The sequence below is a fragment of the Camponotus vicinus genome, unplaced genomic scaffold (assembly GCF_025532165.1).
Source record: "Camponotus vicinus isolate PSW18456_S1 unplaced genomic scaffold, iyCamVici1.0 SCAF_6, whole genome shotgun sequence".
NCBI lineage: Eukaryota > Metazoa > Arthropoda > Insecta > Hymenoptera > Formicidae > Camponotus > Camponotus vicinus.
The window spans coordinates 7,006,618-7,026,273 of NW_028141978.1; the positions used below are offsets into that span (position 1 = coordinate 7,006,618).

The 19,656-nt window shown below is 32.6% G+C and overlaps 1 protein-coding gene across 12 annotated transcripts in view; it reads left to right on the forward strand.

Annotated features, from left to right (window-relative positions):
- The window catches only part of LOC145972895 (phosphatase and actin regulator 2-like), a 208,198-nt gene that overhangs the window by 57,930 nt on the left and 130,612 nt on the right, over positions 1–19,656 (forward strand). For 11 of the 12 annotated variants that reach the window (XM_083101938.1, XM_083101939.1, XM_083101928.1 and 8 more), the window contains 2 exons: positions 18,587–18,751; positions 19,178–19,276. In XM_083101938.1, the coding sequence (XP_082958064.1) occupies positions 18,587–18,751; positions 19,178–19,276 (264 nt within the window). Of the gene's footprint in view, positions 1–3,167; positions 3,247–3,608; positions 3,669–18,586; positions 18,752–19,177; positions 19,277–19,656 lie in introns of those variants that run through there. The other variant, XM_083101936.1, reaches the window with a different exon arrangement.

Here is a 19,656-nt window from a genome sequence, read left to right on the forward strand (position 1 = left end):
AAGATTATTGTCTTCTCGCGTGATTTTCTTTTTCTTCCATAATATATTTATCGTTGTGTCGTTTACGTAATAAATTGGAGTTGTGGTTGGTTGTCAGAATTTCAATAAATCGACGGAAATGTTGAAAACGTATCTCGTTTCGAGAAGAGATTCTTTCGATGACAAACGTATAGCTTTTCTGAAGCTAGCATTGGCGATTCTTCGCGGAATTTATTATAACATTTAATGATCTAGATTCATTGCATAATTTTTGCTGCTTTATTGAGCTCGAACAAATATTATCTACTATCACTTTTCTCTTTTTAATCTCTTTCATTAATTTTCTCAGGTTTCTTTTGACGAGTCAGCGACATTTGCGCGCTATCTTACATTTGCACGTTATCGCAACACGCATGATTGCGCACCATGAGATGGATATTTTCGCAAGAGGCGTTGCCTCGAAAGATTACTCTAGTCGAATTTTAATTCTTGCCTCGCGCTACTCTTCACGTTTCCGTTCGTACGATCGTGTAGCAAACCGGATAACATTGATTTACGGCGGTACGTGACGATGATACCTTCCAGAGTGCAAATGTTATTCTTTATTCCTCTTTCATTTAATTCATTCTACATTTCATGGATTTCTCAGTTTTAAGAAATTTAATAATTTTGTTTTAATTATGACCATATTTTTTGTAAGCTTGTTTATTGGAGATTGATAATAATTATGTTATTTATTTTATAGAAATAGCAATATAAAAAACATGGAAGAGAGTTGTGAGAAAAATCTTAAATTGAAACGTTATTTTCACGGGTATAGAAATCTGACGTAAGATTAAATGTTTTATTTCATTGAAATAAACGCGAATATACATCGAATCGATGCGACTGGAGAACGCATTTAGCAATATCTTCTGGAAAGGTTTTTCTTGCCGCTTTGCTTGAACACGCAATTGAGTTTACACGGCGTGCGGTTTATAACGCAAGTCGAGAAAGCCACGTATCGATCCGAGACTGGCGCATCGCGTCGTATCTTGCCTACTTTATGCGTAGAATATTATCCATCTCGCATAAGATGGATAATATTCTATAATCATCATTAGGATCGTATATCTCGATAGAGACATTTCGAGTGAAAGCTGATTTACCTAACATCCTTACGGAATATTCTTCCTCCCTGAGCCAACCGATCGGCGACGACGTCATTATGCAATGCGAGCAGCACCAATTGCGCATTCTATTTCCGTCAAATTCTGCATACACGCATTCATGGCGCAACTGGAGGCATTGTTGCTATCGCGTTACGTAAAGTCGGAGGGAGACGGGATTCCGACAATTTTAGCGATTTTGTTACGGTTCTATTCCAGATTCGTTTCAACAAAGCCGTTACTCGAGATTTTTCTTTACAACAAAATCAACGATAATGACGTCGTTGAAAATATATCCTATAATATATCAATATTATATCGTAATTATATATTTAATTAATTTTTTATTGGATGTAGTTTTTATATTTAAAATTTATTTAATTATTTAATTATTCTAATTTTTTCATTTTGTTAATTGTGTTCACGAGTGCGCGAAATTAGAGGGAGTATCGAAGAATACGCGGACGATTTGTCGTGAGATGCCGCATATAACGACAAGTCATGTTATTTGACAGCGTCACGTATTTGCTCATGCATGGCGCCGGGGCGACGCGCTTACCACTCCGCCATTTTTCCAGCGACCTTACTTTAATTACATTTGCCATTCATCGTCACTCGTACACTGCCAAGGTCTTTGAGCTCGTGTCTTCTTTCTCTCTAGCATCTCCTTCGCATATCCCTCTTTCGCCCTCGCCCTTTCTTTCTCGCTCTGCCTTGGCACGTTTTCAGGGCTAAAAAAAACGGAGCACCTAACGAAGAACGGAAAAAGAGAGAAAAATCAATTTATTATTCTGGTCCGGCCAAGCTTCGTCAGCATAAGTAACGAAGATATACTGTAACATTAAATATTCTTATGACGTAACGATGACAATATCATTCGCTGGATAAACATTGATGATGTAGCATTTATGTAGACAGATAAATTTGTGTAATGTCATATATAAATGTGTGACATAATCTTATATCTACTCATGTGCTGATTAAAAACGATTATATAATATAATATAATATCAACGATTCAATTTATCTATATGGATGATTCAAACCTACTTCATGGAACAACTTCAACGCAAGTCTAAATTTTAACATTATGAAAGAAGCGCAAAAGAGAAATTGTGAAGAGAGTTGTTGTAAAAGATAAATTATTTTATACAAAAAATACAAAAGAGAGTATACGTGTGAGAGATGAGAGAGGGTGATAACGGAAGGTATAACGAGAGGGAATCTTCTTCCCAGCGGAAGTCGAAAGTCAGCCTCCTTCCTCCTTTCTCTTCGGCGATCGGGCGCTTTTGGCAATCCGCCAACTTCTCGGTGATCCCACGATCACACACGCGCTTACCAGAATCACCGAGTATCCGGTCGTCGTCGTCATCAGGGTGGAAGGCGATCGAAACTTGTGCAGGAGGTTGCGATCGGCCCCGGGCATAATGGGAGAAAGCGGAATCGGGGTCGCCGCAATTATCTTTTATCGCGGCACGTTAACTGCAGAGTGCGTCAAAGTCAGCCGACAGGATTACTCCGTCCATCAAGAAAGAGATTAGCTCTTTCAAACCGCGAATTATAGGAGTATTCTATTGTTCCGCTTTTTAATTCGTTCTTCTTACATAAAAGTTATATTACGATGTATAAAGTCGGAAAAAATTCATTGAAAATGAGAGACTTTAATTGTCATAATTTCATCAAATCGGATATAAACAATATTAAGTTAAATAAAGCTTTGAGACATTATTTCTTTGTTAACTGAAAAAAAAATCAAATGCGAAGAACGAAAACTTAAAAAAAAATTAATTTGAAATATCATTTTTATATTTTTACAACAACACATATCTTTTTTCCAAAGAATTTCAGTTAGTTGAATTTTATGAATTTTATATTCTACTTTTTTAAAATATTAAATGCGCGAAGCTTATGAAGATTGCAGAGAGTCTCATGTGTCATACAACATCGTATGTCTGGGAAACGCATTTCCCACCACGAGCTCCGGCTTTAGAACAGCATTGCAGCTGCAACTGCAGTGTCGGACTTATTCACGCACTCGCGAGCGCTCGTATAAGGATGGTTGTTGCTTTTCTGGCTTTGTGTCTCGGTCGATTTTGTATCATATGTGTCGCACGAAGGCGTGAGTTGTGGTACTAAACGAGCGCGGATATTCTACAAGACGATTTAAGACTGACCCAGCTAGAATTAAAACTTGTCCAGCAAATTATATAGCGAATTTATCGCTATGCATAAATTACACAATGTTTATACTGATTGTCTACACTGATTTGTATATGTTCTTGCTTTAATTCTTTATTTTTAAAATAACACTCGCACAAACGAATGTAAATTTCTCTCGGTACGAACATATTTTGCCTTTTTTAAAAGACTTTATTAATAAAATTGTTAAAAAGTTATTTATTGTAAAATAATCTTATTATTTAAATAAAATATAATTTTAATATTACATTTTTTCAAATATATGTTCTTTTTGTGTTGCAGGTATGTATCATCAAGTATCTTCATTTGATTTTTTTCTGTGGGGCGATGGTGATTTGAATCGTGAGTAAATCACATTGTACTATTTTATGTACATAATTGAACTTTACAAAATTACAAATATTTATATAGTTTTATATTGTTTGAACAAAAAGTTTGATTTTTAAGAGTAGAATATTTAACATATATTTTCTTATTTCTCTTTTCAAGAGTATCCCATCAAATTTTTGTTGAATATATGTTATCTTAATTAAAATGACTCGCGACACTGGTAAATTGTTACAATATATGTAGACATCATATATGTAAGTAGAACATATATATTTTTGAGTATAGCATATATATTTTTTGTTATCTCAAATTGATAATCTTGACTTGGCGGATAGTTTTAAAGTCGATTTGTCGCACTGATAAACATACGATTTATCTTCTCTCGAGAAGTATAAGAAGACCAGCTTTTCCAATCTTCGCCGCTTTTGTTCATCATTCTCGCTAGATTAAGAGAAGCACTACGTTACCTTGATTTCACTCGCAGGATGAATTTAATTTATGTCTGTAATCTGAGGTTGTGTACGCGACAAGACGCGAAAAATTTCGCCTCTCTCGCATAGTTTGTTAAATTATGAAGGAACGAGAAACACCTCTCGTGGCGTTTTCGTCGAGGCGAAACTAGAATGCAACTGAGAAACAGTGAATTTAACTGCGCGCTTGGCAATAAAAGCGGAAAGAGATTGCCCTCGCAACATTGAAAATTTCACGCGTAACCGCGTCAATTTTATCGGCTTTATAGAGATACTAACAATGAATTTTTTGAGTTTTACGTTACTCGATTCTATGTCTATTTTCAGAAAATACCCGATCAGAGACTTGCCTAGCAATATTTAATAAACTATAGCAATATAAATATATCAGTATGCAAATCTTTTTTTTTACTTCTCAGAAAATTGAACTGTTAAATTTTAACTAAGGCAGATGTGTTAGGAAGTACTTATATTTTTTGTTAAATTATATGTTTTATGAAATTATCATTTTTCATAGAGAATTTGTACATATTACATTAATCTTCTTTTTACAATTTATTTCTGATGGGAAAAAGTGAAAAGGAATAATTCATATCTCAAAATTATATGAAAAAAAAGAATGTTTTATAATATTAAAAATATATGCAATATATAACAATTGTTATTTTTATAGTAAGTATTTATGCAGTATAAAGTTTAAAAAAGTTTATTATATAATTTATTTTACGATGATATTTTAATTAAATTAATATTACATATAAACTACATTGAAATGTGCAGTTGTTAATATACTTTATGAGCAGTCACTGCACGAAATGTAAATTCACATTTTGATTGCGATATTTATTAATCTCATTTGATGACAAAGTTCCTCTTTCACAAAGTTCCGAAATGTTCTTTTGCCTCGAGCACTTCTTGAGGAACATGTTCTTGGATCAAGTATGTCACACTTTCGAAAGTGCAGTTAACGTTGGCCAGGAACGAGTAATTGATTTAAAAGTTCAGATTTCTTGCGTAATCTGATCGTATCTGCGATATCTTACGTAAATAATAATTTCCTAAAAATACATTGATTAGAAGAATATATGTATAATTCCCATTTTATAAAAATATCTATGCATCTACATATCCGAATATTTTTCGTTTTCTCGTTTGAGAAAAATCGATTAAATTACAATTTAATGTCTCTACTTTAATTGTTAAAATTGGATACTAATTGTTAAAATACTGCGCAGTCAATAATAATTTTTCATGAAATTTTTGTTTTGATTAAACATTTATGCGCATAAATATAGATTAGGAAAATTTGTATAATGTGCATTAAACACAAATTAAAATAATGGCAAATGAAATATTATTTATACATATTTTAATAATTAACACTATGTTTAAAACATTCAGTCTACAATAAAATATGAGCCAATATCAATCCCATTAAGCTACTTTACGAGCCGAATCAGAGAGATTTATAGTATACTTATCCACGTAGTGCATGCGCGTGTTTTAAATGTAAATTGCTCAATAAGAAGGATTAATTGATAGTGACGACAAATGAGACATGACGAGGGAATCGTAATTTCTACCTTTTACCGAAAGCAATTTAGATAATTGCAGCGTTTACATTGTTTGTTCAAAAAGAGTTACCGCATTGTCTATACCAAAATTTTATTCCGCGGCTATTCAAGTAATTAAATTCACGGACCGTTGCATTAAATTTAATTAATTAATCTACCATACACACTCGAAGGAGTGCGCAACGCGGTCGAAGCTACAGTTCGCTATTCGAAATACGAAGCTTAATTGTAGTGGAGTTCTCTGCGAGTTTCGACATAGTCATTAATCAAAACGTTCGGTCGTCAACTATACGAAATTCGTAGCGTCGCATCGCGTCGTTCGAAACATAATTTTTTTATGCTACACACTGCAAAATGCTTCTTCTCAATATACAAGATTGAATTAAACTTCATATTTTTCGTTCTGCGAAAAGTTAGTTTTATCCGTAGTAATTAGTAACTTTTTAAATTCATTTATGAACAAACATGCGATAACGTTCACTCTGAAAATGTATACATTATGTGCGTATAGATTTATGTGTGAATAAAATTGTTATACACAATTTTTTATCTCTATTCATTTCGGTTGTAGTTGATAGAAAATATCAAATTTCAAGATTTATATCATATGATGCCTGTAATGTCAATTTCGATTACTAATATACTGCTCGACTGAATAGAAGTTCATTAGAGAATATTTTTTTCAGCTTATTAAGTATATTAATAAATCGAATATTATTTCTTTCAGCGATGTTGATAATTTTGATATAATATGTTTTTATATTACAATGAAATGCACATAGAAAATAGATTACTTGAATGTGCAATAAATACAAACGAGTCGTAATTTTCGATCTTTTCAGTAGCAATTGCGATATCTTTGTTTCTATTTGATTTGTCGCAAATATGATTCTGTACAATTTTCATAAAAATTATTAGACTTTTAAAATCTACATACATATGTGTATTATGATATAAAAGAGACAGGAATAGACATATAAGAATAAGGAATAAGAGTGAGAATTGCGTTATAAAAATGATAAAACCTTGGATAAAACGCATAAAAAATTTTGAAAAATCGCATTAGTATGACTTCAAAGACAAAAACCTTCATATGCTGTATCATTTATAATCCTCGCGAAAGGTCACAAGTCGTTATTATAATTATAGCACAAGACTTTGTAAAGCATTCCACTTGCGCTTCAACGACCAGAAATCGATCGATTCACATCCCACGTGACAGATTTTATATATGATTATTTAAAAATATATAAATTGCGGTTTACGTTTTCTGATTTTTTTAATATATATAAATAAATGATTAAACAAAAACTTGTCGATCTTACAATTAATAACATGTGAAATAAGAGCGCATTGCATTGGTTGAAAAGCAGTGTAGAGTTGTGTTAAACCTGTACCTTTTTTATATTTATAACGCATCACATCCTGGAGATGGTAAAAAGAGCTTTTCACGAACGCTTCGTTTAACTTTTCATGAGCACGTTAAACCGGAAGCTTGCGCTTATTTATGGTGTGCGCGATCCTATTAATACGTGAATACATGCAACAGTCACGACAAAGTATACCGCAGAAATGGCAGTAGTTCACCTTTCCTATTTTAGACTGCGCACAAATCTTACTTAAATGCAGTCATTAATTAACGTGATATTAAATAAATGAATTCACATATTAATTATACTCATATCTTTATACAACATACATCAAAGTCGAAGTGTTTAAACACATATTTATTTATGTTAAACAATAATTATCTTAAATTTTAATATTTTTTTTATATTTAATCTTAAAATCTTCAAGCTTACTAAAATTTTGCAAAACTAGCAGAAATATATAATAGATATTATTATAATAACCATGCTTTTTTATTTCATTGTAATTTGTTTTAACCGTCCAAAAACCGCTTCTCTTTGGTTCGCTCGAGAAATAATAGATTCAGTTCCAGTTTTTTGCCCTCTTTTCAAAAATTACAAACTCCACGTTTCTTTCCTCTCATTGTCCCACTTACATATAGAAAAGATATGATCGTTACACGTTTGTTCTGCGCAAGATCGCCGCGATCATCGTACACTATCCTTACGTATAAATGCGTGCTATTCCTACAATCACGTGTTGAGAAAGCTCGCGTGACCTACGCATAGAGATATATACATTGCTGCACGCACATTGTGTACGCCAACGTAAACGCATTACCGACGCACTAATATATGTACTATATATACCGCGTGTACACGCGCGAGCGTAATCCCACGAGGCGGCGAATAACGGTGTTACTCGTACGAGAGCGTCCACACACACAAGAGAGAGAGAGAGAAAGCTAGATAGATAGAGAGAAGGAGAGAGAAGAGGCTTTATTAAGCGGTCGAGCGAGTAGAGGGCGAGTGGCCGCAGAGCGGAATCCAGTCGTCTCTGCGGTGTCGTCGGACTCGAATATGGACGAGTGCTACATTATACAATAAGCAATGTTTTGCGCGCGCGATATCAGATATTGTTTGCTTTCGTCAGCATAACACTATCACGGATGGCTTTCAGACAACTCGCAATAGTACGAAGAATGATAATCAGTCGTCATGGTGGTTTCTTAAAAATATATTTTTTTTATATTTGCTTTAGTATCTTGGGTGGTGGAATTATTATTTATTAACTCGTGATAAAAATGAAAAGGTATCGATATTTAAAATAAGTTAGTTTACGATGCATTTTGCTTTGTTTCACGGTTTAATTTTTTTCCTTTTGATACTGGAAGTATTTCTTCAGACAAGATTCCGTATTAATTTTCTGAAAGAGAGTATAGCATTTTTGTAAAGTATTTTTTTTAATAATAAAAAGACTTGTACTTCCTATTACATATATTAAATTTTTTTCTTGAATAAAAAAAGGTAGAGATGTGTGGATCATGATTAAATTTAATCATTGCCGAAATATTTCATTTAAATAATGACCGATTTTACTCCACGTGTTAACAATTAGATTTTATGATCGTCGGTGACGTGTATAGATTCATAAGATGGACTTGTTCGATATAAGTGAGTCGAAAATAATACAAGTCATTGTCTTTATTCTTTTGCGTATAGAATTGAAAATTTATTCATCGTCAAAATAATTATTTGCATATTTATTTTACTCGCGTGCAAAGGATGATCTTGAAAAAAATGGTATTGTTTCTGATATGTATTTCTTCACTATCGCACATGTACTGTGATTGCTATGTTTAATTTAATCGTGTTAATGTAATTAACGTGTATTTATGAATAATTTTGTGATGATTTAACACAAAATGTTTCGATAGAAATTATTATAATATTTATTGTACAGAAAATTTTGCGAAGAATAACACTGTAAAGTGTACTGTAAAGTGAATGAGAAATATGCATTTCTGGCAACGTGCGTTACATTTGGCAAGTACCGTTGGAACTGTAATAGAAATGTATGTAATAGAAATATAATAGATGAACTTGCATCTCTCTGCCAAATTTCATTAGATCCAATATCGCGGTCATTAGCACATCCATTCATTATCATTTCCATCATTATCATTCTCTATATTACGCAGCTTTAGTTTTGCTATTTGCCATGAACTAAGTATTATCTTAAATATCGGATTGAATTGTGAGATCAAATTATTGTTCCGAAAAAAAGGGAAAGAGGAAGAAACTGGAGCTTCGAATAAATTTTTGATTCTTGGCCAGAAACTTTTAAGTTGACATGTTTATAGAATTGTAGCAATAAATATTCGGAGATATTATTTATGATTTGACATTCTTAACAATTTTGCCGCTGGTGAAGAAACTTGCGATAGTATAATAGTATGTTAATATTATAAAGTGGAAATGTGATAGAGCTATATTTTTATGTGAACACTTTAATAAACATTACAGATATATGTTTCAGATATCTTGGTAATACAGAAAAGCGTAAAATATAAGAATATGAGAGTATTTCCGCGACTGCCTCAATTTATCGATATTACGACAAAAATTTATAGATATATTTACAGCAACGAATTACGAAAACGTTGAGAGAATAAAATCTATATTGGCTGTCATCCTGACACGTTTACGATTAGATCGTTTTTCGGCGAGATATAAGCTTTTGCTGCAAGCGCAGAATGCTTGTATAGAGCTTTACGCGCGCAATCAACTCTTTGCGTTATACAGAGAACGAGCGAGACGGACAGCATGGATGGGTGTCGGCGCTTTTGAGGTTTTTTATTCGCCCATCCATGGTGCATTCACCGCTCTGCGAAAACTACTTTTCCGTCTGCGTTTTATCGAATTTTAGAATACGCCGTGAATTCTCAATATCGAGAATTTTTCGATTATTGTGATAACGCTGTTTTGTCTGTTTTGAGATTTAATATTATTGTGACATTTTATAATTATGATTGTAATATGTTATAACTGAATATTTGTGTGTATTTTTTATAAATGATATATCTCGACCATCTCAAAGTATAATAATAATAATAATCAAAAAATATATTGCAGTTTTACTCGTTTTTTAAAATTTAAATTACAGTTATGAATATATATATAATATATTGAAACAATAGTAGTTTTTTATTAATACCATTAATTTTTCTCAGAAGATTATTATTTTTATCTTTTTCAATAATAAGCTTGAATTTTCACATGTAATAATATTTCTTTTATATAATTCACATATTAATATAATACTTTATATAAATATTGACATTTTCTCGAATTTATCTTCCGATAATAATGGAGGATATCCGTTCATTTAGAAAAAATTAACAAATTCAAATAGAATGAACATGTAAAAAAGCGCAGTCGATTAACATTTCGACGATATTTATTGCACGTTTCTTTGATTCTGTCTTGAAAAAATTACGGAAAACAGAGATGTTTCGTCAATTTTTGCGAGATAATTTTAGATTCGATTAATGCATAACTAGATTTTGGTAATTACAGAATACTCCATCCGTGAATATCAGAACCGAGATTATTTTTAGATTGTTTCAGGTTAATGCCCACATTTTAATTAAATTATTTACATTGCATTGCACGTGACTTCTCTCTCGCGTTTACAAATTACGTGTATCATTATTTTACAAAAACGTTTAAAAATGTTAGAATTTCTCGGAATGCATTTAACAGAGAGAACGTTTCCAGAATTTGTTACGAATCTAGCGCAATTAATAAGTGATGTAATTTATCTGTATAAAGTAACTGTTAAAGTGCATCTTTAATTGACTTGCCGGTTACATTTTTTTGATCTGCTATAATTAATTGAATGTATGATGTCGACTGCGCAAACTCGTGACGGTTGAGTACGCATCGCTGATTATTGCACCCGAAATTGATACAATTTTAGAAATTTTAGCTGCGTTTAACAGGCGTACGTGCGTTCCGCATATACTCTATTCTTAGTTTCGTTTCCGAGAGAAGTCTCACTGTAATTGCATTTGAATTTACGACGACAAGCGCGTCTTCGGGTTTGTACCGAATCTCCAGATTGTAATCGAAGAAAGCCGTCTTTCCCGAGAGAAGAGAAAGGAGACCCGCCTTTACTTTCCGTCTTCTCATCCGTGTTGAATCGCGGCTGAATGACTTTTGTCTTATTGCTTCTAATTGGCTTTGATGTCAAACGCGACTAATTAAAGTTTCCAATTGCTCGCTGAACTATTATTGTCACAGAGCTCGATAAAACAAATAGTTGACGACTAAATGGGCTAGCAAAATTGAAACCGCGGGAAACGAGAATGTACCTGTGTTTTTGACATCCATTCATTTCTTTGTTTAAAAAAGTGAAACATGAAATTAACTAAAAATTTTTAAGAGTTTATCACGCATTAAATCATCTATTAATATTTGAAGCTTAATTTTACATGTATCCATTTTCTTCTCAATCATTTGAATCTTATGCGAGTATCACAGTTTTCAGACATTCTATGTAATATATCAAAATTTTTATTGTTTATAAAAAGAGAGAATATATATCTGTGTAGTAAAAGCAACCAATAGATATTGTTTAATGAAATATACATATATAAAGTTGTTAATTTATATAATCAGAGTCGTGTGAGATTTTTGACAAAGCTGATCGTAAAAGGACATGGACGATGCTGTTAGGGATTAACGAGCATTTAACCCTTGTGTGAAGAGGCGAATAATAGAGACCCGAAACGAGACTCTCCGCTCTCTCGTTTCGTAACTCTCTCTCGATCAGGGGGGACGAGGGTATTCTGACAACGATGGGCATTGCCTTTATGGTTTCTGATGCTTTGTAGCGCGAAATTCTGTCTGCTATCGAGCGTGGTTTTGAATTTAGCGATTCTGTCGTATTGTGATTCCGTCTGCTCTTGAACCGTAAACCCGTGCCAGATCGGCGTCGATTTAACACTTAAATGACACGGGTCTATACGGTAACTGCAAATTCTCTGTCGTTTTCTTAATTGTATCTTTAGTATTGTATCTTTGTCGTAAAAGTAAATACATTAATATTATTTAGTTATTTTAATCTTTTATTGTGATTATTTTTTTATAATATTATTTAATTATTTTAATCTTTTATTGTGATTATTTTTTTATATAAAATTATAGAATTAATATATTAATTTATAATATTAATTCTATAATTTTCGTCAAATACTATATTTATTGAAATAAATTATGATAGTATATTGTAGCGAAAAACATAAAATGTAGAAAGTAGCAAAGCACAAGCTAATTATTTCTCGCGTATGCTGGTTAAACACAAAGTGTGTGTTGTAAGTTGTCGCGCATAAATGATCGTGTTCAGACACCTGACAAGCTTCTGGTCAGTGCGGCAGAAATGTATCCGGAGTTTCAAGTTGGCAACCAGTGGCCAGGTAATTGGAGAACGGAAAACAAAGTGGTATCACCATGGCAACACCCCAGCATCCCTTGACGGCAGGGATGCCGCCACTGCCGCCGCCGTCGTCGCTATCATCATCCCCGTACCCAGGGCAACGTGCCCTCGCCGCTACAACCCTTATTTCATCTGTGCACTTTTCTGCCCGTCACTTGCACTTGTACGTCGCTTAGAATAGGTATACCGTGCGTAAGGAAACCGCGCGCGCAGGTCTTTATTATTCCGTTAGCTATGATTTATGGCGCGGAAGGATGCAGAAGCGGCTATATAACACCGTAACAGTGCGATATCGTAACACGCGGCACAACATTGTTGTGACGAGTAACAAATCGCCCGGCGTCTTTCACATTATCGTTACGAGACGCAACGCGTATCTCCTCGACGCATCTTCCGTACGCTTCGCGCCGTGCGAATATTCTCGTTAGTATGCAGCGAGACTAATGTGAACTGGCAATTTCTCGTGTGCATCGTGCAATGTATATGTGCATACGATACGTCGATAATAGTTGGTCGGAATTATGCATAGTTTCGCGTGGCACAGACTTTTTAGCTTTTATTCTTATTAAATTAATATGCGTAATAAATAACTTGTATCAAGTGCAAATGAGAAATCGAGTGCATTATGATGTGATTAGAATTTTTTCATCTTTTTCAGAGAAAAGATAGAGAATATATTTAAGAAATCTTTTTCTCCTATTTCTCTGTTTAATCGCCGAACTATAACTCGGGTCAACCGATTGTGGAATTGTTCGGCACGGTTCAAGACTCGCCGACAATGACGCGTGTCTATTATTGCGTCGGATGCGCCTGTTGCATCGAAGCAATAGCAGCAATATCGAGTTCTAGCGCCTGGTCGAACGACATTCGAGTTCATTTGTCCGGTCGCCGCAAATCAATTAGGCCACGTATTATGCTCACTTTCCTCTTTGGATTGCTTCAGTGGTGCCTAATAATTAATTTTCTCTCTGTTCGTGCGAACGATTCGTCAGCGTGTAAGTTCCATGTCGAGTTTCACTCATCCGGAAGAATCGCTATTAATGTTTGCCAAGTAAGAGCTCGCGTCTTTTATCTACTTTATCATGATGAAAGGCAGCCGATTAATGGCTGAATCCACATATCTTCTGGACATAGTCGGTTTTATGTCGGCATTAACTTGATCCATAAATTATAACATGCATGATATGATATGTCCCGTAAATTGTATAATTGATGATTAAGTATAAAGCATGAATAAGTATAATATAATTTTAAAATAATGATATCATTATCCATATATCTCTAATGTCTCTATAATTGTAACTTTTTTTTACAATCTTTTTTTATAGGTCTTAATTATTATAAAAAGGAGAATTAGCAGAATATAAACACTTTAATTCAATATAATAATTCTTGTAGAATTATCTGTATATTTTTTTATAAATAATATTAGTTATATATTTAATATTAATTGATTTTTATAATATTATTCCAATTGTATTCTCGATTGTAAATTAGGTCGATTAATTCGCTTATTGAAATTATTATTATGACTTGGTTCAATAATATTTAATATGTATTTTATGCACGATTAATGATTTACGCGATAACTAGTAATTATCGGTCATTGAAACTCCAGGTTAGTAAATATCAATTCATGTCGAGTTTTCGCTAAATCCTTTTTATACAATTTTTGTCATTGACCTCTGATTAAATAACCTAAGCATCTATTCATACGTCTTACTTTATATGCGCATTAATTAGAAGCTTTATTATGCTTTATTGCACTCTAATTGGAAGTTATAAAATCTGTTGTGGACATGTCAGTCACCTTTGCGTACAATAATTCTGCGAGTAATTTATTATTGATCAACGATATTCCAATGATACTGACTTTTTTTTAATGCAGTTTCTCCTAGAGATTAATTGGATTAATTTGCAGCCATTTTGTAATGAGAATTAACTTAAATGAGAGTTATCCAATTATCTATTCATTATTATAAGCTATTAAAACTTCATTTAAAGACAGAGTTTAATTTTTAATTATAATGCAAACTTTGTAATTAATGAAACATTATATAATTTACGTAATTTAAATTTTATTCTAATTTTTATTGACATAATTTAATAATTTTTTGTCGCTGCAATTTGCGCGTTCCTTTTTTTCCATTATATATTTTAATTATACAATACATTGCTAATAACATAATTGCGTGAATTAAAAGATTGCATCAAGATCGATTTATATCTTTCCTCTTATTGTTAGCGAGAGTATAATTCTCGTCTAAGATGTTACACATTTTCGAACAATGGTGAATACGGTCTATTGCGTTAATATTGCTATTGTCTGCAGATATAGTGCAATAACTCTCGACGGTTTTCGACACGCGTGAATAGGCCTCCAGGAACAGCGGAAGTGTTTTGTGGCGTCAATTATTCCACTTTAGCATCGAAGCCGATATACTCTTTCTCTTCCTTTCGTGAGATAAATGGGAAAGTCTTTGCGGGAGATAAAGCAGAACTTATTGCACGTGTTTCACTTAAAGAGTAGAATTTCGTCTATCTGATTTAGGAAGTGCAATCATTATCATATATTACTAGAATGTTAGATCAAAAATGTAACTAAAATAGCATTTAACTTTTTTACAGTAACTTTGCAATAAAAAATAAGCAATACGTTTAAGATTATAAAACTATATTTTAATTTATTTTCTAATCTACTTTGTATTTCTCACGTATTTATTAAAATGTCGCAATTATTGTGCTCGTTTTTTGGAATTGATTTTATTAATAATAATCAAGCACGCAACATTTCTCCAAATTTATTACGCATTGTCATATCGTAGAACTACTCTTTAGCTGCGATGTTTATTTTAATACAACTTCTCGACTATCGCGGAAGAATTAATGATTCGGTGAATAATTAAGTTAGATTTGTTCCATGTCGCACTCCGAAAGTCGCTCTCTTCAAAAGAACGATTTGCCCTCCCTCAAGAATGTTCCAAGAATCCCGAAGGGGTGCTTAAGGCTGCCGTAATGGGCCGCTTCTACCTTACGCCCGCAAAACTGCCCTACCGCACGTTATCGGCCATTATTCCCCACGGGGGTGTTTCTCAGAATCGCCGTTCGACAGCGTTCAACCGTGCACGACGCACTTTTCTTCCGTCACATTTCACCCTCGTCGCACTTTTTCTCGAGTTATACGCGGGGCTTTTGCATTATGCATCGTAAGATGGGTGACGACGCGGGCAGGGGCAACATGGGTTGTTTATGGCTGCGCTTATGGGAGAATTTCTCTTTTCCTTTGCGATAGTCTAGATATTTTCTTTACGAAGTAGATTTTAAAGTAGATTTTATTGACATTTTTTCGGCAATACTAATATTCGGATATAAGTAAAATACTAATTAAAATTTGGGTGGAAAATAATTTTTCTTAATTAAATCCATTTTTTCATAGCTCATAAATAAGTAAAGCAATTGTTGCAAATATTTTTTTTTTAATATGTTGGAATATTTCATCAGCGTTTATTAAAATAACAGATTTTTATTAATTAGTTTCTACAATTTTTATTAGAATTGAATTATTCGAAGCGTATCAGATTTTTCTTGCAATATGCGATTGTGTTTTGATTTTTTATTTGATAAATTGCACAGATTACTATATGTATTACAGTTCTTCCTGTTTGCTGCGACGATTGTGCTCGTGCGGAAAAGCGTCTTGAGACGCAAGAGGGCAGTAACTACTGTATTATGTACTAAGGGCGCTGCAAACAGAGGAAGATAGTAGATGTCCGATAAGCGCAGGTTGAAAGGGCGTATTCAGAGAACGGTCTTTTAAAACGGATTCTCTTTTCTCGACCATAGTGCGATAAGGATATCGTCGAAAGCAAGACGAATGCCGTGCTTCTAAATATAGAATTTAGTTTTACTCGGTTAATTTTATTTTATCTCTAATTAGATGTATTTGTTCATTTTTGCGAGTTTTGTTTTTAGTAGTAAAGAATCATTGTCAAAACGTGAATTCAATTTATCTTGGTCGCGTCTATCTATAAATAATTAAAAAGATTGCTTTTAAGAATTTTGCTTACATAATTATTAGCTTATATAAACTTTTGACAATGTTGTTAAATTTCGACTGTTATTTGTCTTATAAATTTTTCCTAATATTCGATACATCTCTCGTGGATATGAAATACCGATATTTATTTGTTGTATCATTAGCATTTGTTTTCATTAGCATCTGATTATTTGTTGCAATATTGATTTTACAAACGTACATTTGACGCGAGTGATCAGTTTGCAATGGATTTTGGCATCAATATATCTCTTGTTTTTACTTTCTGTCGGCTAAAATTGCTATGACACATTTCGCTTTCTGCTTCGGCGTGATTGGGTAAACGTTACGGAACAACGCGATGAAAAATTCGCTAAATTATCTATGGGGTGCCGTGTTGTCGAGTATTGATTTTATGTTGATATGAGTTGTGCTGCTGTCTGGCAATAAAACCAACTGGAAAATAGAAAGAAGATGGATTAAAAATGAAATGTTTTTTTCTTGTATAAGGATTTGTACGGATTGAAGTATTATATTCAAAAATACTTTAATAATATTTGGTTATTTTTCTTTATTACTGAAATATAAATTAATACATAAAATTATTTAATCTTTGTTAAAACTTTTGTTGATTTAAATAATTTTAAATCTATTTATTTCTTTATATAAATTCTCGTATATTAATCAATATATTTGAAAAGAACAAAAGCGTATTATTGTATTATATAAAATCATTGTGTATTCAATAATCAGATTGTTTATAACGTGATTGTTATACTTAAAAATGTGTTTTATTCACACAATGCTTTTGTCGTATATTATTATATTACAGTTTTGCTGACATTTATTTTGACAGTACAATTTGTGCATCGTTATGAAAATTTAATTCTGTTGATTTAATACAATATATTTGTAAGATGCGAAAGAGAGATGAAAATGGGAGATTGCATTTCTTATCATCGAAAAAATTGCATAAAAATTGAGCGGAAATGTTAGACACAATTTGGCACCTGAAAAAATATGTTCCTATGAAACTTTTTATATGTCGATTTATTCCACTTCACGCATTGTAGAAATAGTTATGCAATTTTTGAATAGTATGCAAATATAATGTTACATAAAAATATATTTGTTATATTTAATAAATGTGTGTTTTGCCAATTTAATATCAATCTTTCATTTGCAATAAAAATTATAACCGAATATTTGAATAGAGTGCAAAAAATTATAAAATGCAAAAGATTATAATGATTTTTCTTTTAATTTAGATAATTTTATATTACCATTTGCGGCGAAATTGTATCTTTTGCAAAAAAATACATCTCTATTTGTTTATAAACAACGTTATCACTCGAGCATTTTATTGATTGATAAAATTTTTTTATTTTGAAGAAACATTTTTTAATTAAACTTGAAGAAGTATGTTTTAATTTCTGAACTGTAATATGTAAAATATGTAGCATAGATTTGAAAAAGAATCATGATTTTTCATATTGAATAAACTACTGGATCAATGGTCGTTTATTCGTTTCCACCCTTACGGGCGCCGATAAAAGGGTTGATGAGAAACCTAGCATCCCTAGTCGGTAAACGTGGATAACACAGGCAGCTACATACTATCGAGAAAACGGAAAATCTAGATAACATATCCCAGGTTGATACTCTTGCATCACGTGGATAAGATTAGTTTGTACCATGTGCAAATAATCATCAATTTGCAAATTTACACTTATTTAAATATCCATTCTCGACGAACATATACTTGTTGCACAGAATTAATAATTTTAATATCATGACTTTGTGAGAATAATTATCATTTTTAATGTTAAAAAATGATATATGATATAAAAGGGCTTTTTTATTAATATTCTGGCTAAATGACTAAGTGGCATAATGTGAAAAATTCAATTTGTTCTATCACGATGATTTATACGTGAATCCGAGTATTTCTGTCGTGTATAGAAAAGTACACTTTATATTAACGTAAACTTTTTTTTGTTGTAGCAAAAAAACAAAATGGTGCTGCTTTGCGGACAAACAGTTTGGGTTCGGGTGCGAGGACGCCGCCTTTGGAGAGAAAAAGTAAATTTTCGGCACTCGGTAGACTCTTCAAACCCTGGAAATGGAAGCGGAAAAAGAAATCGGATAAATTTGAAGCCGCTTCGTTATGTGAGTATAAGTGTGCTTACGGTACAAATAATTTAACATAAATTTAATTTAACGTTTGCAGTTGAAATGGTACTTAAATCGGCAGCGTTTTATACTGTAATAGAGAGAATTTAACAATGAATTATAGCGTCGTGTTCCTTTTATACTGGACATTATTATGTCACAGAAAATATGTCTGCGTTTTAAAACAATAAATGTTATTTTACTTTAATACACGTTTAAATAAAATTTGAACACGACGGAACGCACATTAATTCAAAACATTTTAATCGTCTCTTCTAGAATTACACGCCGTTTTAAACATTTATCGCGCCCGATATCATGTTGCGAAAATAATCATGCCATTCAAACTGCGTGTCATACAGATAACAGAGCAAACAGACGTATAATGACGTTCGCATTCGTTCTCTTTACCTTTGTTAATAGCGCTCGAGAGAAAAATCTCGGTACGTGCCAGCAGAGATGAGTTGGTGCAGAAAGGGATATTGCTGCCCGTGATACGATCGACATCGTTTCCTGAAAATGGTGAGCCTCTTTTCTTTATATAAATATAATAATTTATTGCCTACTATAATTTATTTTATTTTTCGATTTTTCATATCAGTCTTTTGTAGATTTAACTGGGAATTTTCTTAATACAAATTATTTTTAGATAAATCATTATTTCGTGTTTTCTATGACAATTTTGCTTTTTAAATGTACCTTAAGTTCTATCATTTTTTTATCATCTTTTTTCTTGATCATTTTTCTCATTGTATGAAACTTGAAAATTTGCGAATATTGAAATTTGCACGCGCAGCAGACAGACATTTCCGTTTATCTGGCGCGTCAAAAACAGCATCCGCCCTTTCGACAGACTGGACAGGAAACGAGAAACAGACTGCACAGGGTGTCGGCAACTTGCC